The 25915-nt window shown below is 49.6% G+C and overlaps 2 protein-coding genes across 11 annotated transcripts; one reads left to right on the top strand and one right to left on the bottom strand.

Moving 5' to 3' along the window:
• Positions 1–352: 352 nt before the first annotated feature.
• csde1 (cold shock domain containing E1, RNA-binding) lies at positions 353–21285 on the top strand. Of its 10 annotated transcripts, none has more exons than XM_030361022.1 (21): positions 353–465; positions 2778–3482; positions 6416–6598; positions 7246–7444; positions 8293–8402; positions 9251–9337; positions 9616–9713; positions 9813–9894; positions 10423–10551; positions 11019–11144; positions 11611–11823; positions 12087–12227; positions 12701–12868; positions 13906–14013; positions 14624–14802; positions 15500–15612; positions 16133–16252; positions 16893–17071; positions 17403–17566; positions 18432–18564; positions 19517–21285. In XM_030361022.1, the coding sequence occupies exons 3-21, from the start codon at positions 6446–6448 to the stop codon at positions 19562–19564; spliced, it is 2550 nt and encodes an 849-aa protein (XP_030216882.1). In that variant the 5' UTR covers positions 353–465; positions 2778–3482; positions 6416–6445; the 3' UTR covers positions 19565–21285. The 10 variants fall into 10 exon arrangements, with proteins under 10 accessions (XP_030216882.1, XP_030216873.1, XP_030216863.1 ...); XM_030361013.1 differs by having other exon boundaries at positions 12060–12227; XM_030361003.1 differs by having other exon boundaries at positions 9789–9894; positions 12060–12227.
• Positions 21286–22329: 1044 nt separating this feature from the next.
• rassf11 (Ras association domain family member 11) lies at positions 22330–24757 on the bottom strand. Its single transcript, XM_030360945.1, has 2 exons — positions 24627–24757; positions 22330–24249 (listed from the first exon to the last, which is right to left on the bottom strand). The coding sequence occupies exons 1-2, from the start codon at positions 24727–24729 to the stop codon at positions 22412–22414; spliced, it is 1941 nt and encodes a 646-aa protein (XP_030216805.1). The 5' UTR covers positions 24730–24757; the 3' UTR covers positions 22330–22411.
• Positions 24758–25915: the final 1158 nt, after the last annotated feature.

Here is a 25915-nt window from a genome sequence, read left to right as displayed (position 1 = left end):
TCAAGAGGTGACAATTTAAGAAACAATATCACCTAATGGTAGGCATACTACATCGCGGCGTACAGAGATACATAAGTCGGGACCTATTCAAATAACAGATAGAAATGTGTTTGCGTCTGCTAAATCTGTAACGTAAAAATAAATTCCTCTTGGATTTTAAATACGTGTATTTTAGATTTATTTATTACATATCCCATTATTATCAATGGTGTGGATTAATTGTTAAGGAATATGTATTATTTTATAGCAAGACAATATTTTTTGGTACGTTACTGTTTCTTATTATATTAAAACTTTCCCGTTTTATTTGAAGGAAACGAATTGGTTTTTTTAAGAAAACGTAGCAAAGGGGTGGGGTGTGCGGGCGCTATGAAATATCGCGAGAGCACAAGCCCAAATCATTAACCTACGTAATGTGCCGTGCTGCTTCTAGCGGCGCTGGTGACAGTGCTGAAAGCTGTTGGGGTAAGTTTTCACTCATTTCACTATTTAAATACTTAAGGCGATCGTATACAGTCTAAACACGGTGTTCATTCAACGACGGGGACCGCGCTCTGAACCCGAGTTAAACACTCAATCTGCGACAAAGCCCGAATGTGCGGAGTCTGGGCCTGGGTGGGGGCAGCGCTGTTTTTCCCTTGTACCATAAATCTCCGACACTCGGCCAGCATGCTATCCAACCCCGTCTCCTTTCGGCTACGTGCACCCATCAACCCTTAGGTTGCCCGTGGGCTACAAATAGCGTGGATAAAAACCCGATGATCGCTAACGGATTTGGTCACGTTTGTCAAATTGTTCGTTCAATGACGGACGGAGCCGAAGGGCAGCGGAACCGCACGAAGCGTCGCCGAGCAGCACGAGTTCACACTGTCGCATTTTCTTTGTTGTCCCGACACATAAGGTGGTTTTTCTGGCCTTTGTATGGTCAAAGCGGGCCATCGCGATACGTGCGACCACAACAAAGTGACAGTAAACACACATCTGGAGGCCAACCCACCACATTAGACGGTCTTGGTGGAGAGGGAAGTGTCTTTATGTACCGCTATGTGCAAGGCTGCTGTCCGGCCTGGTGAACCAGCGGAGCTAACATGCTACATTCGGGCCGATCCGAGACGCGTACAGGCTTTGTTAGGCACTCGGGTGACATACCAAGCTCGTTTTGTCAGACTGTGTTTTTTTTTTTTTTTGGGGGGGGGGGGGGTCGGCTTGTTGTGGATAATACACACCGGGACGTGTTCACTCTGTCATGTTGGTTAGATTATATGCTATCTCAGGCTTTAAAGCCTGTTTTTACATGTTACACAACAGAACAGTGTTTAGTCTAATTTCAGGAGTTGCTATCATGGCACTACTGTATTCGATCCGTGTTTTTTTGTTACCGCGAACTCAAAGTTTTCGACCTCCCGTGGCGGAGAGACGTGCCTGTGTTCCCTGCGTCATAACGCATTCAGGCATGGCCTGGGGTCCACCGTCTCTCCATGTCCCTGGTCTCTCCATTGCATGGGGTCCCCTGTCTCTCCATGTCCCCTGTCTGGACAACAGACAGTCTGATTAACCTAACGGTCACTAACCCTAACCTAGATTATCGGGAGGGGCAATGCTCCATCTAGTGAAGCTCGACCGTTTGATATATCTTAGTTAGATTGTGGTTTCGATTTCGACGGGGTTTAAGAGCAATTCACGTCATTTTGCTGAGGTTTTTCCCCAAAACTAACAAAGAATAAGGACATTGTTCAACAAGGAACCATGTTGTGCTTGGATTCTTTGAGGAGTTATGTACTACACGCACCGTTATGGAAAGCACGTGGGTTGGGAGTCCTAAACAGGGATTGCGACAGTGTCTGGTTGAAGGATATCATGTGTCCCAGTTCCTGTTGGACCAGCCTGTTTTCAAAACACGGGATTCAGGTCAACAACATGCAGAGACCCCGGATAAGATCTTATTGACCGAGAGGCCTGACTTTGAAGTCCTAGGAAATTAAGTCTTGGGTACTTCTGTGGAGAACCACAAATGAGGACAAAACCTTTTCGACCACGGGTCTCCAGAAATGTCATTACAGTCCTGCCGATAACTTGAATCCTATCCTCAATCTGTTGCGAAAATAGTGCATTTTGAAGAAGTATATCGGTTTGCGTGCCACTCACTCCTTTGCTATGGTGGAATGGGAAAAAAACGAATTAGAGAACCCCAGTCTCTGAGAACGTCTGACTGTTCTGCCAATATCTTCTAGCATATACTTGTGTCCATGAATCTCTCGACAAAAGCATTGAACTCGAACACATGGCTAGACTGTCAGCATGAAGCTGCACCCACGCGCGCCGTCTATTGAGCGCTGGCTCAAAGCGTGCCATGCTTTAGAAGACCACACTGCCAACCATGTACATCCGTGTAGTGGGACGGGGAGACGTATGTGCCAGGACTTGTTGATCCACAGCTCTCGTCATTGTCTAGAGCCAGCTGAGTCCATCTATTTTTACCCGTGTGAATCCAGGGCCAAAGAATCCCGCCCGCGTCCAATAAATAGAACCAGTATGGCCCCCGGGGTCATGGGGCCGTCCCGCCTCTGGTACCGAAATAAAAATGCCACCGTGCGGCCGCTTGGCCTCTCGTTGCGTTGACCAAAGAGGAGAATTTCGTAACGACGTCGTTTTTTTTTTACTCCAAAGCTGTGACGTGGGTTGGTTGTTTATTTAACTTTGACTATCGGATCAGTAAGTGAGTTGTCTTGACCTTTCCCTAACCAGGTGTTCTGTGTTTTCTACCTTTCCCTCCACAGTATGAAGTGAAACCTTAAAATAATTTTTGTAACATCCGCAACTGCTTCAAGTTCAGATCAAAACAAAGAAACTCAAGAGGAACGGCCTAAAAACAAGCAAGAAGTTGCAACTCTCAATATACAAAGGTTTGAAATTATTCTAAAAGGATCACTTTGAGGATTTCCAAAACAGACGCAACCAACCACCAAAGATACGCTGCTGCCTATTGGAATCGCGCCCAAGAGAAGCTGCACGACAGAGCCAATACTGAGACGTCGGTAACCGATCTGAAACCAGAAGTTTGTGCCTACTCGACAGCTTTGACAAAGCACATGTCCCAACGCTGCTCCTAGCCTTCTTCCTCCTCCTCCTCCTCATCCTCGCCACCAGCTCACCCCGGGGTGTGGAGCGAGCTTCTATCTTCTCGTTTTTATTTTCCTCTACGTCCCCTGAAGTCTCTCTCTTTCTCACCCTTGTTTCTTCTCCCTGCTGTCACATCGCAATCCCCCCCCCCCTCCCCAAGCAAGTGTTTTTGCACCTGCGTTTGCCTTTTTTTTTTGCGACTTTTGTTCCATCGCCTTTTTTTTTTTTATGCCTCATGCAACTATCTAGAACTTGTGCCAGAAACCTGTAACAAAATAAGTGTGTGCGAACGTGTGTGAAGAGATCTACAGTAAAACTGTCCAATCGTCCAGAACTACAAAGACCCAAGACGCATATCGAAGGTCAGTGGATTTTTTTTTTTCCGTCTGTTAGGAACTATTCTGGAGACTGTGTTTAATTTTAAGTCATTGCATTGAGTGTCGTGTTGCTTATGGGTGGGACGGGTGGGATCTATCCTTCACAATAGGAAGTGGAGATAAAAGGGATGGAAAGCTAATCTACTTGCCAGCTGGGTTCATGTGGGACTGAACAGAAGGGATTGTTTATGCGTCTTTGCCTCAGAAGACGAAAGGCATGATGTCCCCAATCCCTTCACTTGAATCAACACCCAGACTTCCTGAGACATCAAACATGGCAGACTGAATATTTATCTAACCAATAGTTGAATGTCAATGGAAAACATTCCATGAAATAAAAGAAGCAATTTGATGATGGATCTTTTTGTTGGTATGATGTAATGTCGCCTCGAATGCTGAACTCTGAACCAGAATGGTTCAAACGCATTGGCAGTTGATTCTACACAATTGATACTGGGCACATGTTGTTGTTTATAGTTTCGATAGCGATGTGATGGATATTTCATGGTGCACACATGCATGTCCCATGTATGACTCAGCCTGTGCCAAGGATCATTCTGGAAGAAAAAAGCGATTAGGTCGGGTATCAGTCTGGAAGTCTGTGTGTTTGGTGGAAGATGGCGCCCCAAATTTACTCTCTGCAGGCATGTGAACCGGGCCTAATTCGGATGGAAATGTTGCTATTGTTTTTAAACGATCAAAAGTTGCTGATCAGCTGGATATGGGATCGTCCATTCTCTCCTCGCCCATCCATTCGGAGGTTTTGCTCTCCCGAATGTCTTGGACTGATGCCCCCCCTTTTAAGAACAGTCTCTGACTGTTTGACTATTGGTGCACTGGCTGATATGTCTTCCTGACCTGTTTTTATATTTCAATTCTTTGTCCCTCTGTTCATCCCTGCAGACATCCCAGCGGTTTCTCCTTGGGTGGTCAGACACTTTTACTTTTGCTTTTCCTTTATTTTGTACCGAAACACTCGGGTCGGTCAGACGACACAAGTTCTCGCGTTGAGTCCGAGTGTACATGGACAAACATGGGCAGTCCTTGGAAAGGCTTTGTCGAGTTTACCTTGCCAGCGTCGCCGCCCACCACCTTCGTTAGCCCTGATCTGAGCAGCTCCTCCCCCATTGGGCTCAGCCTATCACCGTATGGCCCGTCCGTAAGTTCCGCCTTCCCACGCCTCCCTCCTGCGTGCCTCTCCATCCCTCCCTCGCCGCTCCGCCATCGTACACCCATCATCCACCCGGCCCCATGTCCTCCCCTCTGTCCTGTCCGACTGCCCAACCCCCCCCCCCCCCCCCCCCCCCCCAGGCTCCGAGACTAGCCTCTGCTCAGGTCCAGCGGGGCTGCGTGAGGTGTGTTTGGGCCTCGGTGGGTCCGTACATTGTGGCGTCGCACCTTTTTTAAAGATGCTGACCAATTTGAATTCAGAGGGAGGAAAAAGAGCTGAAGTTGAGTTTAATGGAACTCCAATATGGTGTGCTACTTCGCCTCTTGTGACACTTATATTTGTGTTCCTTCTGGCATTGAATCATGGCTACTCCATTATTTAGAAACCTTTTGGGTTTGTAGTTTAATCACGTTTGATTTAAGACCAAATGTAAACTCATTAGCCTCACCTGATTAACGACTTGAGAGGTTAATTCATTGGTCTTTGTGTGGACTCAACTTTTCAGAACCCCTTGGGCACCCAAACCAAAAAGTTCCTATTGCCGGTCTAAAATGCCCTCTGACACCAGCTGAAATGGTGGCCAATCCCTGAATGCAGTGCAATGGCCATATCAAACTAGTCATAATTTAATAATGTTTGGCAACGGGTAGGACTTTGTTTTTTTGTAAAGCTCAATGGCTACTAAAATGGAGTCTGATCTGGGACCCTTCATAATCCACCCTCCATTACCAATCAACAACCGGCTGTCAATTAGTCCCGCCTCCACCTCCTATACTCATCTACAAGCTGGCAACTAGTCCCGCCTCCACCTCCCACAACCAATCACCAACCGGCTGGCAACTAGACCTGCATCTGTCATACCTGTCTTCTGTACTTTTATTGGTTATTTCCTCGGCTTTCCAAACAGTTATTTCGGAACTTGCAACAATTTTTTTCCTTTCTTACAAAGTGGTTAACCTGAAAGAATGGTTAACTGCATTCTTCTAAATTATAATTTCTGCATGAGTAGATTTCATTTTTCGATGCTTCTGCTGTTGTCCGCGGTTCGCCTGTCCTCACCTCTTGGTAAAAATGGAGGATGGGGTTAGTTAGGTGTGTGCTGCATGCAACGCTCAACTATTGTTCTTCCCAAGTTTTATTTTGTTATGCTCTTGATCTTAGGGGTTAGGAACCCAACAGATAATACTCACTTGTGGAGAACCTTAGGCCTTCAAACTTAAAAAGAGGATTCCTGTCTAACAATGTTTTTCTGTACTGCCTAGTGGTTTGAGTTCTTTACTTATCAAATTGCCTTAACTGGAAAACCAAGGTTTTGGGGTTCTATAAATCAGTTGGCAACTGTGGACTACAGTTATGTAGATGGGTTACTATCAGGGACTACGGTTAAGGAGATTTATTTCAGTGGATAACCATTAGATAGAGATGGCTTACTTGCAGTGGACTATCATTATGGAGCTGAGCTGAGCTACTATCAGTTGACCACCATTATGGAGATTGTAACTTGTAGAGGACTTCCATTATGGAGATGAGTTTCCTACAGTGGAGTGGACCTCCATTATGGATCCGAGTAACAGTCAGTGGAGTGGACCTCCATTATGGATCCGAGTAACAGTCAGTGGAGTGGACCTCCATTATGGATCCGGGTAACCAACAGTGGAGGGGACCTCCATTTTGGAGCCGGGTTACCAACAGCTGAGGACCAATGTGGGCACAGGCTCTTAAAGAGCGACTGCTTCCCTCCCAACAGGGCTTGCGAGGGCTCCCCCTACTGTCAGAAATGGAGCGAGGCAGCTCTGAGCCGCCAGTAGCCCGTAGCTCTGGCTCCGCCCCCTCGACCGACCCGGTACCAATCCCCCGCTCCTCCTCCCTGTCATGCCACGCCTACCCAGGAAGTAAAAAGCACAAGCGGACCCCGTTGTATGAGAGATCTGTAAGTGTTTGGTTTGCTTGGCCCTGGGCCGTAACCCCTTCTCCGCATGGGTTTGGACCCAACGTGTGGGATCGATCACTAGATCACGGACCGTTCACTAACTGACTAGTGGATCTTCCCCTAGGGGGGTCTGATGCAATATAACCTTTTTGAAATTGAACTGCATGGAGTGTCTAAATCAGGGGTGATGTGATCAGGCCTCAGATTGGTTGGAAAGGGGTTTGGGTGAAGTGTCTTTTTCAGAGCATTCGGCTAACCAGAAGTAACCGGCGTGGTGTGTTTTTTTTTTTATTATCTGCGCATAATGTCCTGAATCAGGCCGGCTCCTGAACCTGCCCGGAACAATGGCGAGGCAGTATCCTCTGTTCGCGACCCGTTGCGGTCAGACCCAGAACGCTCTAGCCCCCCCCCCCACCCCCCCCAAACCCACCCCCTCCTGCATAGATGTTTGCTCAACATTGCATGCGTCATTAAAAAGTAGCTGCTCCAATAACTAGTGGCAGTTTGTTTTCTGGTTTTAGGTTTCATTTGGAGTTGTGTTCTTTTTCTTTGCCTGTACATTTTCATTCAGAACGTCTAGGTGTGTACCCCGGTGTGTTTCTGGCGGTGGTATTATTTGTGCTGATGTTGTGCGTTGTCCTCCCAAGATGAGCTTTGACCCGGGCATGCTCCACAACAACGGCCACACGGCCTTCGCCAACGGCTCGGCGCCCGGTCTGCGGGAGACTGGCGTGGTGGAGAAGCTGCTCACCTCCTACGGATTCATCCAGTGCTCCGAGCGCCAGGCCCGCCTCTTCTTCCACTGCTCCCAGTACAACGGCAACCTGCAGGAGCTCAAGATCGGAGGTCAGCAACCCGCCCCCCCCCCCCCAAGTCGGAGGTCCTGACACGAGCCAAACAAAGAGCCCCTTAGGCAAAAAAAAAATTTTGTTTGGTTCCGACCGACCATGTCTATTTTTGTGCGACCCAAATTATTTTATGAGCTTAAAAAAAAATAATAAAAAAAATACTATAATTATGTTTTGGTACAGCACCTCTTCATTCTGTACAAGGATTTGCGAATTTTCTTGTTTTTAAATGAAAACAACCTAACTATCATTCGCTGCCGCTGGAAAAAATAAAATAAAATAATAAAATAAATTCCCTATCTACCCATGACCTCAACTGACAACAAACAGGAACCAAACTTTTTTTTTTTTTTTAGGCGTTTCTACTCACGTGAAACGTTCTTTTCTGAACGGGATAGATCAAAACGGAGATAGTTGATCGCTAGATAACTTACTTTATTTTAATAATTGTCACTTTATTAACCCCTCCCCCCCCCCCCACGTAGGGAAATTCCTTTGTTCCAGCAGCAGTTGAAGGCGCACGATATGATACAATACGACTACAAATACGTAGTAGTGCTAAGGAGTACAAAAGTAGATGCTGAAGGGCGAACTGGTCGAAAAGTATGTTGTATGTTGTGGCCATGGGTACTTCAAAGGTTCTGAATCTCTGGTTCCTGAACGGCACAAACCAAACCACTCTGTACTGAGGAATACAGAGTTTGTTTTCGTGAGACGCCGGCGTTGTATAAACAAAACAAATGCCGACTCCCGACGCCACGCTAACCCCGACTTGTTGTCAAACCGGCCTCTGCTCCTCTCTCCCTCCCTCCGCCCCCTTGTGCTTGTCTCCCCTCCCCCTCACAGACGATGTAGAGTTTGAGGTGTCTGCCGACCGGCGCACCGGCAAACCCATCGCGGTGAAGCTGGTGAAGATTAAGCCTGAGGTACTGGCTGAGGAACGCATCGGGGGCCAGGTGGGGCCAGCACCGCACGCCTCTCCCTTTACTGTGCTGCATGGTTATATTCATCCAGTTAAGGAACACCATTTTGATTTTTAAGTTTCTCTCTGTCCGTGTCTCCTGTTCCCCCTATCCTTCAGTGTGTGTGTGTGTCGTGTGTGGTGTCTGTTGTGTGTTTGGGGTGTGTGTCTTTATTTTGTGTTAAGTAGGTGTTAGTATGCAAGCACTTGTGGATTGTCATTCTTAGATAGGCGTTTGTTTTGAGGTGTAGCGGGCGGCCAGGTTGACTCCCAAGTCGGACGGCTCTGGGTTCGATCTACCATTGCCCACGTCCTACCTGAAGACCCCTGAGCAATGGGCCTAACCTCTACCTGCTCTGCTGGGACAAATTCCTCAAGATAACTATTGAAATCCGGGCTTATTAAGAAAAAAATACAATAGTTTTTTTCTGCACACTTGCAAATAAATCTGCTAATGTGGAAGTTGGACGCACAACATGGAAGCTCTGTTTTTTCCTTCCTGTGCGTTATTTAGAATTATATGTTGTGTATGCAGCCTCTCCTTTAAGTGCTAATTGTTAGAATAAATATGTGTTATATGTGTTTATTAAATGTTGCTTCCCTGTCCGTGTGATATCCTGGTAAAATGGCCACCTTTTTATTCCATGTTATTCTAATAATCCAACTAAAAATTCTTCCATATAATATATGAAATTGTTCGAAAATTGAAAGCTGAACAACTCAAAACGGCCATTGTACCAAGATCTAAGTGTTCTCCCCTTCAACCAATATTCTATCCATCCCTCTCGGTGGTACAGGTGTCGTGCCAGCCCTTTTAACCCCGCCCCCCCCCCCTGTCTGCAGGTCGTCTCTGCCATCCCAACCCACCTGGACGGGAAGGCGGCCCCCGGTCAGGCTCCCACCGGGAGCGTCTGTTACGAGAGAAACGGGGTAAGAGCGTAGGAGCAGGGTTCAAAGGGGCTAAACTCTCAGACGATCGGGCTGCTAGGACATCCAGGTGTCGCAGGCGATGGGGTGTTTCTGATTGACTGTTCTGCTAAAACGTCAAATCAAAGGGACGTTTATAACTTGTATCTATCTTTCAGAATTGAAACATGCTTTCTTATTTTTGAAATCTCGGGAGTACAACATGCAGTACTCCAAAGTACCACTAGGGGTACACATACCCCCATTTGAGAACCACTTTGCCCCCCTCCCCCCCCCTACAGGAAGTGTTCTACCTGACTTACACATCCGACGACATCGAGGGAAACATGCACCTGGACACCGGCGACAAAGTCAGCTTCTACATGGAGACCAACAAGCAGTGAGTACCGGCACATCGTGGCCCCCCCCCCCCGTCTGTGGTCACACCTGTTGGCGGTGGGTCAATCGTATTCAGAGCTTTGTCCCTTCCTGCCACCAGCACCGGTGCGGTCAGCGCCCACAACATCCACCTGGTGAAGAAGAAGCAGACGCGGTGCCAGGGGGTGGTGTGTGCCACCAAGGTAACGATATTTTTATCAGCCTTAGCCGATGAGTGAAACGCCAATACCGTTTTTTTTTTTTTAAGCTGATATTTGGACTCGCTACTGCTTTTGCTCCTCAGTCTACATCATAAAAATTTCACAATGGTGATAACAAATGTTACAAGTCTCAATTTAAAAAAGGAAAATTTATTGAACTGTCTGTAAATCTTGCCGGGGGAAAAAATATTTATAAAATATAATAATGGTTAGGGTTAGGATAAACGTAAAAAGCGCAAATATCGGCTGATAATATCGGCCGGCCGATATATCGGTCGATCACTAGTCATTATGACAGCCCCATCCTCATAGTTCAGTAAAGATTTAAGGTAGATGGAAAGATGGATTAATAATGCAGCGAAGGGTAAATGGGGGATTTTGACTACCGGAAGTCTATTTTGTCAAGGCCCTACAAGTTGTACGGCATCTAGAGAAGCGTGATAAGCAGATGAACGCAGTGTGTAAGATTGGCGCGCAGTGCTGACCCAACGCGTTCCCTCATGACTCCAGGAGGCGTTTGGGTTCATCGAGAGGGCCGACGTGGTGAAGGAGATCTTCTTCCACTACAGCGAGTTCAAAGGAGACCTGGAGGACCTGCAGGCCGGGGATGATGTGGAGTTCACCATCAAAGACCGCAACGTAGGTTCCTCCTTCTCCTGCTCACGGCCACCTGTCTTTAACCACACACCTCCAGGGGTTGACATGAAGCATCGACGGGGTAAGGTCGTCATGTTCTCTGGGGGTGAGGACGTCATGTTCTCTGGGGGTGAGGAGGTCATGTTCTCTGGGGGTGAGGAGGTCATGTTCTCTGGGGGTAACGACGTCATGTTCTCTGGGGGTGAGGAGGTCATGTTCTCTGGGGGTGAGGAGGTCATGTTCTCTGGGGGTAAGGAGGTCATGTTCTCCATGCTTCATGTTCTCTGGGTAAGGAGGTCATGTTCTCTGGGGGTAACGACGTCATGTTCTCTGGGGGTAAGGAGGTCATGTTCTCTGGGGGTAAGGAGGTCATGTTCTCTAGGGGTAAGGAGGTCATGTTCTCTGGGGGTAAGGAGGTCATGTTCTCTAGGGGTAAGGAGGTCATGTTCTCCACGCTTCATGTTCTCCAGGGTAAGGAGGTGGCCACGGACGTGCGGCTGCTGCCCCAGGGAACGGTCATCTTCGAGGACATCAGCATCGAGCAGTTCGAAGGAACCGTCCTCAAAGTGATCCCCAAAGTGCCCACCAAGAACCAGGTAGGACCTGGCTAGAACGGCGTCTCTTTCTACTCACTGGTCCCAGATCAAGGTCTTAATCCTGATGCTAAGAGGATGATAATGAGAGGAGTTTTGCATTTTTTTGAGACCCTTGTAATGGCTCCCCATCAGGGAAATGTGCACTTATTTAGCAGCCGTTTTGATCCAAGCTGAAGTGCACTTGGTTAGAAGTCTTTGATAAGCATGTAGATATTATCTACTCAAGGGTGCCAACAGGTTTACTGTGAACACTGGGGATCGAACTCAGTACCTTAGATTAAGGGTCGGAACACCCTTGCACGACAAAATCCCTCCCCTTCAAATTGTTATTTCATAAACCTGTTGAAGCCACTGTTTGTAGAAGATGTAGGAAGGCCACCCCAGGTTGGAGACGGGGTTGGAGTCTGTGTTCCCACGACGCGGTGGCTCTCCCTAACGTCCGTTTCCCCCCCCCCCCCCCTTGCAGAACGACCCCCTGCCAGGCCGCATCAGCGCCCGGATCGGCTTCGACAAGGAGCTGCTCTTCGGGGAGAAGGACACCAAGTCCAAGGTGACGCTGCTGGAGGGCGACCACGTGCAGTTCAACATCTCCACCGACCGCCGCGACAAGCTGGAGCGCGCCACCAACATCGACATCCTCTCCGACACCTTCGGCTTCACCAAGGAGGCCCGCGAGATGGTAGGCAGGGGGGGGTCTCTGTGAGGGGGGGCGGTGGGAGGGTCGCTGTTGGGGGGGGGGGGACTGGGGGGGGGGGGAGACGCGTGTCTCTGCGCAGTGGGCTAAGGTCTCTCCTGTTTTGTCTGTCTGTGAGGGGTCTCTCCTGTGTTGTGCGTCTCTTGAGGGGTTGTGTGTGTCTGTGAGCGCTGGGCTAAGGTCTCTCCTGTGTGCTGACGGGACCCCGGTATGACCCCCAGTGTCCGGCCGGGTCTTGTGTGTTGCAGGGGGTGATCGCCGCCATGCGCGACGGCTTCGGCTTCATCAAGTGCGTGGACCGCGACGCGCGCATGTTCTTCCACTTCAGCGAGGTGCTGGAGGAGAGCCAGCTGCACATCTCGGACGAAGTGGAGTTCACCGTCGTCCCAGTGAGTACCCGAGAGAGACGGGCACCTCACCTCCCGAGTCTGCCGCCCCCTAGGGGCTCGGAGGTGTCCCCACAGGCACGTAGGACTGGTTACCTTGGTGCATCCAACGCTCTGATCTTTAAAGCATTTTCGTTTTACAAGGCAAGGAGTAAATCTGTGTAGTTTATGATGATATATTTGAGGAAAAGTTTAAATATCATTTAGCAATATTATTTGGTTTTCTGTTGGATCTAATACACATAGTACAGTACAGCGTACTATGGGATGTAATTATTTTCCTAATGGATGACAAGACTACAACTTTTCCCCAATGTTTCAGTTCTAAATATTTCTTCAGAATGCACATCTCCAAAGCAATCCTAGTTGTTGTCCTTTTTAAAAGCAACTCTTTCAAGTGTGTCCTCCTGGACGAGGTCTCCCCATCGACCGTTGTAGCCCCACCGTCTGAGCCCGGTTCTCTGTCGGTTCCCCAGGACATGCTGTCGGCCCAGAGGAACCACGCCGTGCGCATCAAGAAGCTGCCCAAGGGCACGGTGTCCTTCCACACCCAGTCGGAGCAGCGCTTCATCGGGACGGTGGACAAGGAGATCATGGCCACCACGCCCGCCAAGAACGTCAGCCCCAGCAAGACCAAGGAGAAGGTACGCAAACCCCCCCGGGCTCATCTTCTCCTCTCCCCTCTCTTTGCATCACGTCTTCTGCCCTTTACTTCTGGCCTGCTGTTTGTTTTGAGTCGAGGCTAGACCTATTGCAGCCTCTGGAACGAGTGTCACGTCTCTGCCGCATAAACTTTTATTTCTTTTTTATTTTATTCCCTTTCTCGGTTACTATTCCATCATTTTTTAATTATTCCTTTGTCTTTGTTTTGGCTTTTGACCTCCTATTCGACTCCCTCTATGTCCATCTCTCCGTTAGAAGAGAGATAAGGTAGGACGCTGTTCTGTCTGCATGACCCCCCCCCCCCCCCCCCAGCTCTATTAATCAGTTGTCAAGTTGCATGCTGGGTAAGCTTGGCGGACGCACACGCCTCATTTGGGCTTCACGGTGCACACAATGTCCTCTAGTGATGGGAGGGTCTGACTGTCCTGGCTCTCTAACGTGAGAGTCGGTAGGACGGTGATCTTGGCGGCATGGGTCTGGTATTAACCCCAACCATGCGCCTCTCGCACTAATGCAAACCATGTGGAAACGGAGGGAATTCGTTGACAAATAACTTGCACAGAAGTACTTAAACCATGAATGGCTGTGTTCTATTAGATGTTCATTTAGTGTGCTGGTAACGTCTGTTTTTCCTTGGATGTTATTTTGCTGTGACGGCAAACCGCAGACCTGCTGATGCTAACACTTGGCACGCTTCCCAAAAGCACACTTGGGCTTTGAAGGCTGTGCTCCTTTGTGCTAATATAGCCTTAAGGCTAACTTCTTAACACGCCTCCATCAAGTAGTGGAACTCCCCTGTGTCGCTGAGGACTACGATGCTAATATGGAGGCAACACCGCTACCTTAACATGGAGACCCAGCAATTCAGACTCAAACGCCAAGCCATGATAACTTTGTTGACGTTTGGGCACAGGGTCTTGCTAGAGACGGCTCCATGAAGTACTGATTATTGGTGTCCACAGCTGTCCAGTTGTCTGTCTATCAAGCTCATGATGTTTGTGTTTCTTGACGTATGCAGGAGCCAGAGGAGGGTGTGATTGCATATGAAGACTGCGGTGTGAAGATGACGGTGTTGTACCATGCCAAGGACCTAGAGGGCAGCATCTACCCCCAGGCCGGAGATAAGGTATGTCTGTGTACTAGATAGTCCCTGATGAGTGAAGGACTGCAACGGCCCACTGTCATAGAACAGACATAAGACCCCTGTGCTTGCAGAATAACTGTAAATTGGTGTACTTCACAGTCTGCGACTAAATTACATATTGTATGGTTTGATTTAAAGGTAGGGATAGCTAACTTTGGAAAAAGACAAGCATTCGATTAGTGCTTATGATGGGGTTGGTCACAGAATTTGTCTGGTATTCCTAGTGTTGAACCACCAGGAGGGTTCTCTACTAACGAGGTGAAATAGTTAATTGGTGTTCATGACGGTCATGGAGTTGTGTCATAGTTAATTGGTGTGTGACTGGTGTCCTACCTCTCCGTGGCCACCAGGTGGAGTTGTGTTATAGTTAATTGGTGTGCGACCGGTGCCCTACCTCTCCGTGGCCACTAGGTGGAGTTGTGTTATAGTTAATTGGTGTGTGACTGGTGCCCTACCTCTCCGTGGCCACAAGGTGGAGTAGTGTTATAGTTATTTGGTGTGTGACTGGTGTCTTACCTCTCCGTGGCCACCAGGTGGTGTTGGTATAGTTAATTGGTGTGTGACTGGTGTCTTACCTCTCCCTGGCCACCAGGTGGAGTTCTCCATCAACGAGGTGAAGCGCACCGGGCAGCAGAGCGCCGTGTCCATCAAGGTGCTGAACCGCACGGCCGCCAACGCCAAGCGTCTGCAGGGCTTCGTGGCCACGCTCAAGGACAACTTCGGCTTCATCGAGACGGCCAATCACGACCAGGAGATCTTCTTCCATTACAGGTGAAGACGTCAGGGCGTGTGGCGTGATGAGGGGGGGTTTTGAACGGGGAAGTGATGTCATAATAACCGCAGTCATGGCACTTGATGCCGACCCCAAGCATCCATCCACTCCTGTTTTTGGGACTCTTTTTTTTTTTTAGGGTTCATTCAAATAGCTCCAACTTCTTGTTCTATGACGACTATTGCTATGCAGGGCTGAACGGTTAATCCAATTCAAATCGAAATCGTGATGTAGTAGAACGCGGTATGCATATCGCAAAGGCTGCGGTTCAAAAAAATGTAATAATAATAGTGATTTGTTACCGTTACTGACTGGAAATCAGTACGACTCATTTATTTTTATAGTTAAATAAAGAAGTTTTATAATATGAATTCATCAACACATCGGCCTGGCCTAAAGTAAAGAGCAGTTTTTATGTTGACTGCTTCCAATGTTGTGTTCTATGACGACTAGTTCTACAAAGTCCAGTTCTATGACATCCAGTTCTGGTGTTGTGCTCCACACTGCTGAACAGTGAAGGGTGGGGGTTAACCAGTTCTGTGTGTGTGGTGTTTAACCCGTTGTGTGTGTGTGTGGTGTTTAACCCGTTGTGTGTGTGTGGTGTTTAACCCGTTGTGTGTGTGTGTGTGTGTGTGTGGTGTTTAACCCGTTGTGTGTGTGTGTGGTGTTTTATCCGTTCTCTCTGTGTGGTCTCAGCGAGCTGTGCGGCGACGTGGAGAACCTGGAGCTGGGCGACACGGTGGAGTACACACTGTCCAAGGGCAAGGGGAACAAAGTGAGCGCCGAGAAGGTCAACAAGGTGGCTGCAGGTGAGCCTCCTCCACTCCTAGACCCTGGTCTACCATCCCTTACCACGGGGCAGTAGTCGTTGGGAGGTCATCGAAGTCCCGACCGCTGTCATTTATTTTCCACCAAACAATAGAACTTCTCAGAAGTTGAGTAAAGATCAGTAACTTTCAAACCCCGGCTGCAGTCCTGATGGATATTAACGGAAGATGCTCATTGGGTTAAAAGGGTGTGTGTGTGTGTGTGTGTGTGTGTGTGTGTGTGTGTGTGTGTGTGTGTGTGTGTGTGTGTGTGTGTGTGTGTGTGTGTGTGTGTGTGTGTGTGTGTGTGTGTGTGTGTGTGTGTGTGTGTGTGTGTGTCCAGCACATACACAATTATAAGTTGTGGTCGCATCGAGACCTGTCAAAGCTGGAGGGCGACGCCCACACTCGGTGATGGTCCAAGCGTGTGATGGTGCTGAAGGCGGTGTTGAAGGCGGTGTTGATGGTGGTGCTGAAGGCGGTGTTGATGGTGGTGCTGAAGGCGGTGTTGTGTCCCCTGCAGTGAACGGCGTGGGCGAGGACGCCGGGGGCGGGGTGATGCTGGGGAAGGTGGTGCGGCCGCTGCGCAGCGTGGACCCCACCCAGACGGAGTACCAGGGCCTCATCGAGGTGGCGGAGGAAGGTGGGTGGTGTACCGTCTGTCAGGACTCGCCCTGGTCAAAGAGCCATGCAACCATCCACCGTCACAAGAGCACACGTGTGTGGAGAAGGGCTGGACTCCACCCAGGTGGTCCTTACTGGGCTCCTCCCAGGTGGTCCTTACTGGGCTCCTCCCAGGTGGTCCTTACTGGGCTCCACCCAGGTGGTCCTTACTGGGCTCCTCCCAGGTGGTCCTTACTGGGCTCCACCCAGGTGGTCCTTACTGGGCTCCACCCATCTCCGGGCGCAGGGTGGAGGTGTTGATGATGTTACCGAACCGTGTGTGTGTGTGTGTGTGTGTGTGTGTGTGTGTGTGTGTGTGTGTGTGTGTGTGTGTGTGTGTGTGTGTGTGTGTGTGTGTGTGTGTGTGTGTGTGTGTGTGTGTGTGTGTGTGTGTGCGTTTAACCTGAGTTCACTCACTCACTGCAACAGGTGAGCAGCCTCAACCAACCCTCATCCACACACTCCCTATCGTCCTAAATCAGATATGAGGGGGGGCACTTGACCCCAGATGAATACAGTTTAGTTCCGCTCTGACCTATTAAGCAGATTCTGATGTACTGATTGACTGGTGCTAATGTCGCTAAGCTAACCCCCGTGCCGTGACTTCTCCGGTCCACCAGGTGGCGCTAAAGGGGGCAACTATCCGTTTGGCATCATGGGCATGGCCAGCAAGGCGGACTGCCTCCAGAAGGGGGAGCTGGTGAAGTTCCAGCTGTGCACCGTGGTCCAGACGGGCCAGAAGATGGCCTGCAGCGTGGTCCCCCAGAGGAGGGCCCTGGTGGAGTGTGTGAAAGACCAGGTAGGAACCGTGTGTGTGTGTGTGTGTCATGCTCCCAACTGAGCTACTGGTGTAGAAGTTTAGATTCACTTAACAAGGACATGACTAGTGTTAAGAACATGCAAAAGCGACTAATCTACGACTTCACTTTTTAAAAAATTAGCTTTGCGGTCCGTCACTCTCTCCTAGAAGTGTTGGTTGCTAGTTGAATTCTTATATTTTTGCTGCAGTCCTTTAGTCCCTTTTAGCCGCTCTCCTCGTTCAGTACCTCCTCTGCCGTTAAACCCCACCAGCAGTGGGGGGGGGGGGGTCCGTGCCTTCAGCTCACGGGTGTGAGTGTTCTCCTTCGCAGTTCGGCTTCATCACCTACGAGGTGGGGGAGAGCAAGAAGCTGTTCTTCCACGTGAAGGAGGTTCAGGACGGCCTGGAGCTGCAGACCGGGGACGAGGTGGAGTTCTCCGTCGTGCTCAACCAACGGACGGGCAAATGTAGCGCCTGCAACGTCCGCCGCGTCAGGTAGGCCTCACCGCCTCGCCACCGCCGCCTCCGCCATCAGGCCTGGGTATCGTGGCCAATTTCCTACATTTATTCGATTTCGATTCATAAGGTTCTGAATCGATTAGTCGCGTTTCAATTCTGCTCTTAAATAATGAAAATGGCTCAACTGTGTTACAAAATACAACTTTACTTTATTTTTCCTCTTCATCTTAAACAACAGGTTTTAAGTGCATCCTTGTAAATTGGACAGTTTAAACTTGAGCTGTAAACAAAACTGTCTCAAGTCTCAGAAGTGCAATTTTGAAATTAGAAAGGAACTGCAAGTGAAAGTGTCCTGGAACCACAACATTCCATCACTGCACATTGCATTAAGGCAGTGTTTATTAAATTGCAAAAATATTAATAATGGTAAAAAATATATACATATCTACTACCTATACTCCGAGATCGTACACAAAGGCACTCAAAATAAATAAATAGTATTCCAACCAATCACCGACAAGGGGTGGGTGTTGTGGGGTTTTGCGCTGCGTTCATGAAAGCTGTGATGGGAGGGGCCAACAGAAGTGACGTCGCCCAACATGGCTGATCCAACCTTTACAGAGGCGGCGTCGCACTCGGTGGTTTAGAATAACGGTATTCCTTCGTACACGTGTTGTGAAACACTCGCGATCTGTTCAGTTACTTGTAGTTCAGGTACTTGTGGGTCAGTTACCCGTGGGTTAGTTACTTGTAGTTCAGTTACCTGTAGATCTAGTTATTGGTAGTTCTGAGTGGGTTTAGATCTTTAGGACGACGTGGGGGTGAGAGGCTCAATGAGTCGAGACCCTTACGGAGGTGAAAGGTTAACACTGTGTTGGTCTGCCCCCCCCCCCCCCCCCAGCGAGGGTCCGAAGCCCGTGGTCACCCCCCGCCCTGAGCGGCTGGTGAACCGTCTGAAGAGCATCACCCTGGACGACGCCAGCGCGCCACGCCTCGTCATCGTCCGCCAGCCCCGCGGGCCAGACAACTCCAAGGTAACGCTCACCCTCTCACTCTGACGCTCACCCTCTCACTCTGACGCTCACCCTCTCACTCTGACGCTCACCCTCTCACTCTGACGCTCACGCTCTCACTCTGACGCTCACCCTCTCACTCTGACGCTCGCCCTCTCACTCTGACGCTCGCCCTCTCACTCTGACGCTCACCCTCTCACTCTGACGCTCACCCTCTCACTCTGACGCTCGCCCTCTCACTCTGACGCTCACCCTCTCACTCCCTCTATCACTCTCAATCTAATGCTCACCCCCTCTCTCACTCTATCACTCTCTCACTCTAATGCTCACCCTCTCACTCCCTCTATCACTCTAATGCTCCCCCCCTCTCTCACTATCACTCTCTCACTCTAATGCTCACCCTCTCACTCACTCTATCACTCTCGCTCTAATGCTCACCCCCTCTCTCACTCTATCACTCTCACTCTAATGCTCACCCTCTCACTCCCTCTATCACTCAAACGCTCACCCTCTCACTTACTCTCTCACTCTAATGCTCACCCTCTCACTCCTTCTATCACTCTCTCACTCTAATGCTCTCACTCTCTCTCTAATTCTCACCCTCTCACCTACTCCATCACTCACTCTCTCTCACTCTAATGCTCTCACTCTCTCTCTAATTCTCACCCTCTCACCTACTCCATCACTCACTCTCACTCACTCTAATGCTCTCACTCAATCAAACTGGCCGTCAGTCACTCAGTCTCACTTGCTCACTTTCTCACACAATTACATTCTGCTTCTTGTGCTTATTATTATCTTTTAAAATGTTGGGTCCACATTAAGTAAAGGCGTGACTGTATTGTCATAAAACACTAAAGCGGGGGGACTTTTAATGTGGCGTTTGACTGGTCCTCAGAACGGTTGAACCCCCGGCGCCCTGCTCACAGCTGGACTTAAACCTCCTCTCCTCTTCCTCTCCTCTTCCTCCCAGGGCTTCAGCGTGGAGCGCAAGACCCGGCAGCCCGGCGTCATCGACTGAGATCAGGCCCCGCCCCCCTGCCACGCCCCACCCGGCTGTGCGACTAGATTAAGAAATGCTCCCCCGCCCCCCCCCCCCTCTTTATCTGCTTGTAAAAAATCCAACGCACAATCCCATGCTGCCGCGCCTCCACCCGCCTGGTTACTACCTGCCTGGTTACCCGCTGATCACCTGCTTGTTACCCGCTACCAGCGGCAGGGGGGTCCTCTCATTCCACGTCTCCCCCCCCCCTCCCCCCTCCCTCCCCTGTGTGTGATGTACTGCAGGGTACACAAGATCTCTCTGACTGTTTGTGTGTGTGTGTGTGTGTGTGTGTGTGTGTGTGTGTGTGTGCGCGCGTGCGCAGGTGTGCTGTATCCTACGATTGGTCGTATCGAGTAACGGAAGATATTTGTGTTTTTGTTCAGTTCTTGGGGGCGTCGCCCAATCAAAGTGTCCGCCTTGGTTTCGTTTTGTTTATTTTCCCTCGTTTTTATTAGATGTTGTTTTTTTTGGGCTTTCCCTGGAATTCTGCACCTGAGTTCTTTCCCCCGGACTTCCATGTCGTAAGCGTGTGAGTTATAGCATGTGCATCCCTCCCCCCCCCTTCAGCATCCTGTGGTCCTGGCCGCGATTGGCCCGGGCCGTTCTCCCTGGAGACAGGAAACAGGAAGTGGCCTGGCTGTCGGGGGTTTTCCATCATCTGCTCTCTTTCTTTTTTTTTTTCTCCATCTTGCGTACGCTGGAGCGAGCGAGCCGATCCCGGTTCTCTCCCTGCGGGCCGCTTTTCTGTTTTCCCTTTTTCGTTTCCGGAAACGTTTTTAAAAAGAAGACGAAAAAATAATGTAGGAAACATTGATGCTTGGTTCGCAGTGAGGGGCGGGCCGTACGGGGTCTTGGTTTGGACGTCCGACACCGGGTCGGAGAAAGCCTTCAGGCGCCTGCGAGGTTGTGGGTTCGAGTCCCGTGACGGAGCGGCCCTGGTTTCGATTTTTGTCGTGGTTGTGCAGAATTCCTCGTGGCCTCGCGTCGTTCCACCGCGGTTCTTTTTCTACGGACGTTTCGTCGGTTTTTCTAATTTTTTTCTTGCACATATTTTTGCTTACTTTACCATGGAAGGTCAATCTGCTAATAATGAATTTAAGTAAGAATAAGGTGCCTATAAAAACTACACGCAAAATAACAAAAATAGATGTGCCCCATGATCCCCCGGCCCCGCCCCCTCAACCTCCTGGTGGCCGGCCCTTTGGTTTCTCGTAGACATCATACTGGTATAATACCAGTATGATACTGGTATGCATCCCGGTACGACGGGTGGAAATATACTGTATGTATTGTGTGATTCTTTTATTTTTTTTCTCTTTTTTTATTTTTTTCGTTTAGTGAGGAAATTCAAACAGAAAAGAGATAACAAAAAATCAAACCTAACTTAAAAAAAAAAAAAAAGAAATAAAAACAATAAATGGGAAAACAGAACAGGAGGTATTAGAGAAAATTACGTTTAAGGTATAACGAAGAAGAAGAAGAAATGAGGAGAGGTGTCGACGATTTAGGGTGGCTGTTGTGCTCTTGGCCCCCCCTGCCGGGGGAGCGCACGTGCGTCCGTGCACGTGAAGCGAACGGCACGTATCAGGTCAGCTCTCTGGAGATCACTGGCTACAGTCTGACCTCCTGCAGAGGTTCAGTGTACTTTTGTTAATGGTCTTGAATGAAAACGATTAAAGTTTTATGAATCTTATAAATCTTGTGGGCGTTTCATTTGTGTTTTTTGTTTTATGGAATAGGCATATTCACTTTATAGTAGGTAGGCGCATGCATAGCAGGTGGAACATGGATATTCCTTCTCAATGGCTTACAATAAAAGTGGTTTTAAAACTTTCTTTTAAAAGATTCTGTTGTAAGGTCAGCATTTTTCATCCATTCCAAACAAATCAATTAATAAATCTGATTCAAACTTAATGGCATTTAGACAAATCGTGTTTGACAATTGTAAAAATATTAGCGTTCCAAAACACAAATACTTGATGGGTCAAGTTTACAACTTGGAAACACACTAATCCTTCCTTCAGGGGATGGGAGGAACTGGGTGGACGCATACTGCACTGGTAGTTAAAAAATGGCACTTGATGTAATCCCTTCTGGTAATTAATGTACACACTTATTGTATGTTGTACGTCCTTGAACTTAAAAATAGCACTTAGCATTGTGTAGCATCTTATCCTAGCTATCTTTGATGTATACAGGGAATGGGTTAACCTAACGACTAAGTGCTTGGCACTTGGGTCAACAAACATCCTTATTCTACGACCATCCTTACTGTACCGACCGATATATTGTTTCTCTTCTGACAAATGTGATTATTGTAAGTCGCTTTGGATAAAAGCGTCTGTTAAATGCCCTTAATGTAAACGTCTTCCTTCTCTAAACTAGGGATGCACCGAATATTCGGGGCCGAAAATGGCCCAAAACATAATGTTCGGTTTCGGCCGAAGGAGTAAAAAGGCCGAACATAATACACAAATAAACATTTTTATTTATTTATAAAAAAAAAAGTTTTTCTCATTAATTTAAAGGTACATTGTAATTAAATTCTTGCTATAATGTCTGCTGGAATGTTAGAAAACGTTCAGTATTGAATAAATATTTTCTATCAAATTTGTAATTGATTTTTTTTTTTTATAGAAAAGCAAGACAAAGTTTATAAAGGACATTTAATTGTTTGATTTATGCAATGGTGAAAAATTAATGCAAAATGAATGAAAAACATCAAAAGCCACATTCGGGTTTCGGTTTCGGCCTTCGGCCAACTGTTTCAGTATATTCGGTTTCGGTTTCGGCCAAGAATTTTCATTTCGGTGCATCCCTACTCTAAACCTTGGCGCTGCCCAGGTAGATGGTGAGCTCTGAGCGGTGCACTGGGGCTGGAGGCGCTGCTGCCTTGCTCTGGGTCTCAGACCAGCGCTTCCACCACTCCCCAAGCTCCGTGGGTCCGGTCAGCCGCCTCTCCTTTATCTGCTCTGGGGGCACTGGAGCGTGAGGCTGGCTGGGCGTCTCCTTCCTGCCCGTATCTCTGCCGCCCGCCGCCTCACACGTTTCCACTGCGAGGCTGATCTCGGTGACTCCTTTTCCCAGGGTCCCGCGGTCCTCCCCCTCCCCCACTGTCTTCTGGACGGGCGGTGTCGCCCCAGCGGTGAAGGCCAGCCGCTGCATCCTGCACCGGTACTCCTCTAGTTCGGCCTTACACTGCCGGGCTTTCTCCCGCAGCTCCAGGAACTGGGTCTGGATGTCCCCCTCGAAGCCCAGCTCCGCCTGCAGCTGCTGCTCCCAGAACAGCACCTCCTCCCTCTCCTCCTCCTCCTCCTCCTGTTCTTGGGACGACCGCCGGCTGTCCGGCCGGGCCGGTCTCTCCGTCTGCTGGCCCTCCAGCTCCTGGATCTGCCGGTCCACCGACGACAGCTGGAGGTCGAGGTCACGCAGTCGGGAGCCCTGAGACGTGATTTGCTCTCTCAGTTTGATCTTCTCTTCTTCCGCCCTGCTCGCCCTCCCCAGGGCCCCGTCTTTGGACGTTAGGTTCTGGTCTTTGGCCCCTGGGTTCTGGTCTTTGGCCCCTAGGGACTCGTCTTTGGCCACTAGGGACTCGTCTTTGGCCCCTGGGTTCTGGTCTTTGGCCCCTAGGGTCTGGTCTTTGGCCCCTGGGGTCTGGTCTTTGGCCCCTGGGGTCTGGTGTTTGGCCCCTAGATTCTGGTGTTTGGCCCCTAGGGTCTGGTCATTGGCCCCTGGGGTCTGGTCTTTAGCCTTTAGGGTCTGGTGTTTGGCCCCTGGGTTCTGGTGTTTGGCCCCTAGGGTCTGGTCTTTGGCCCCTAGGGTCTGGTCTTTGGCCCCTAGGGTCTGGTCTTTGGCCCCTGGGTTCTGGTCTTTGGCCCTTAGGGTCTGGGGTTTGGCCCCTGGGTTCTGGTCTTTGGCCCCTAGGGTCTGGTGTTTGGCCCCTAGGGTCTGGTCTTTGGCCCCTAGGGTCTGGTCTTTGGCCCCTAGGAATGACTTCCTGAAGCGCGGTTCATCAGGGCCGTTCTCGGCCGTGCCGCAGCAGGACGCTCGGCGCTCCCTGCTCTGTCTCTTCCGCCTCCTGACGCGGCTCAGGAAACCCTCCTGGCCCGAGGCCTCCTGGGACCCGACGGAACCGGAAGCAACCGGAACGTAGCAGACGGAGCCCTCCGGAAGGTTGCCGGTACCCTCCTTCCCGGTCATCTTGTTCCCCTCCGGGTCGCTGACGCAGTAGTGGAGCCGGCCGCGGCCCAGACTCCCCAGCCACCCCCAGGCGTCCATCAGCGTCAACGACTTCCTCTTGGGCCTCTTGACTTCCTCCAGAGGCCCCTCCTCTTCCTCTTCCTGCCGCAGCCGGGTCAGCACCGGCAGACTCTGGCGATGGGCGGAGCTGGCGAGCGGGCCGCCGCCCTTCCGGGTCCCGGACCGCGGGTCGGGTCTCCTCCGTCTCAGCGGGGGGCCGGGCGGGTCTTGGGGGTCCGGGGGTCTGCCGCCGGGCGCCGGGTCCCAGAGGAGCGGGGGTCTGTGGTTGAGGAGGAGGGTGAGCTGCACCTCCTTGCCGTGCTCCCCGTACTTGTGCAGGGCCTCCAGGAGCCGCTCTCCGGGGGCCACGCAGCGCTCGAAGTCCTTGAACTTCTCCTGGAGGGTGTAGCGTCCGGGGCGACCTGGAACCACAGAGGAGCTGCTCAGCCAAGGGCCGCCTCGGGCTCACACACTGATCAACTACCCCTACCCCCGTAACCTTAATGGTAACCAACCAACCGTAATCCCTGACACGCTTGTAACCTTACCGTAACTAGCCCTTACCCCCCTCGCCTTAACTTAGACTAACCCTTACCCAGAACCCTAAACAACTTACAACCCTAACTTAGCAATCACCCTATCCCACTTAAACCCCTAACCCATGTAACCTTAAACCTAACTAGCCCCTAACCAAATTATAACCCAAACGTACCCTTACGCCTAGCATCCGGACCCGACTAACCCTAGCCCCCTCACCCCGACCCCTGACCCCTGACCCCAACACCCCAGGTATACTCACTGAGGGCTTGAGCCAGAGCGATGACCACCTCCTGGCAGGTGGTGCTGTCCGTGACCCCACAGACCACCCGGGGAACCCCGTCCACATGCACCTTCACCTCCATCCTGCAGCTGGGACCCCCCCCCACCACAGTTTACATCAGGGGTAGTCGTCTAGACTCTGCATACCCTCCCCCCTCATCATTGTACGTCATACGTCCTGGCACTTAACAGTACCCTGCATCGTGGAGCGTCTTATCCTGGCTATCTTTGTCGTGTACGGGGAATGGGTTAACCTAACGGCTGTTAGAGCTTGGCACTTGGTCCTATGAACATCCTTTCTGAACCGACAGCGATATATTGTTGCTTCTCCTTCTTCTGACAAATGTCCTTATTGTAAGTCGCTGTGGATAAAAGCGTCTGCTGAGTGCCATGAATGTAAACATAGGGTCGGGAATCATCAGGGGGTCTCCGCAGTCAACCAAGTGGATCACAGCTGGGCCACAAACTATATTTCTATCATTGAGATTCAGCATATACAGTACATTCTGTCTTCAAGTCAATCGTGTTTGTAAAGCCCTTAAGCACTGTTAGTCTGAGGGCTTCACAGGTCTTTTGTTAACGACCCCTGACCCTAGCCCCCCAAAGTCTGTCTTGTTTGATCGTTAGCATGTTTTCAGACGGGATGGAAGTGGAACACTGTTTTGATCAGTATGTTCTTCGACAACTGCATTAATAATGACAATGTAAACATACATTTAGTGGGTCCCTCCGGGATCTCTGATTAAATGCTTTTATCAAAAGCCACTTTTTTAGGTGAAAGTTAATAATGAGGTGCTAGTTGTCTGGTCAAAAGGGACACTGACAGAAGACACTGGGGGTTTGAACCGTTACCCCACCAGGCTATCCTGCTGTCTGTCTGTCTGTAGTCCCACACAGGAAGTTGGGCAGACCGCTAAATGTCTGTCATTAACTATCACTGTGATCTGGTCAGAAGACCGTGGGGACAGTAAGGCTAAAGTTAGCCGCTCTAACTTGACCAGTGATGATAGGAACACATGCAAGAATGAAAGAATGAGTGAATAATAAGCAAAGAATTAACAATAGGCAACAAAAAAATAATCCTAATCTGAATATTACTATGTATTAATATTTTCTTTCAAAAGCTGTTTGTAATGATGAATCAGGGCCAGGCTATGAATGATAATGCTTGCTTCTTAACAGACAAGATCTGGCACTGTAGCATTACTAAAAGTTTGATACAAATATAAAGGCCAAAATCCAGATGAAACAAGTACAAATTACCAAGTA

The sequence above is a fragment of the Gadus morhua genome, chromosome 1 (assembly GCF_902167405.1).
Source record: "Gadus morhua chromosome 1, gadMor3.0, whole genome shotgun sequence".
Taxonomy (NCBI): domain Eukaryota; kingdom Metazoa; phylum Chordata; class Actinopteri; order Gadiformes; family Gadidae; genus Gadus; species Gadus morhua.
This window is presented reverse-complemented; position numbering and strand designations above follow the sequence as displayed.

Coding starts and splice junctions, on each gene's coding strand:
- csde1 (XM_030360957.1), top strand. CDS start 6,446: ATGGAGCGAGGCAGCTCTGAGCCGCCAGTAGCCCGTAGCTCTGGCTCC. Junction 14,014..14,623: donor ACCCCCAGGCCGGAGATAAG/GTATGTCTGTGT, acceptor CCTGGCCACCAG/GTGGAGTTCTCCATCAACGA. Junction 17,567..18,431: donor TGCAACGTCCGCCGCGTCAG/GTAGGCCTCACC, acceptor CCCCCCCCCCAG/CGAGGGTCCGAAGCCCGTGG.
- rassf11 (XM_030360945.1), bottom strand. CDS start 24,729: ATGGAGGTGAAGGTGCATGTGGACGGGGTTCCCCGGGTGGTCTGTGGG. Junction 24,250..24,626: donor CGCTCTGGCTCAAGCCCTCA/GTGAGTATACCT, acceptor CTGTGGTTCCAG/GTCGCCCCGGACGCTACACC.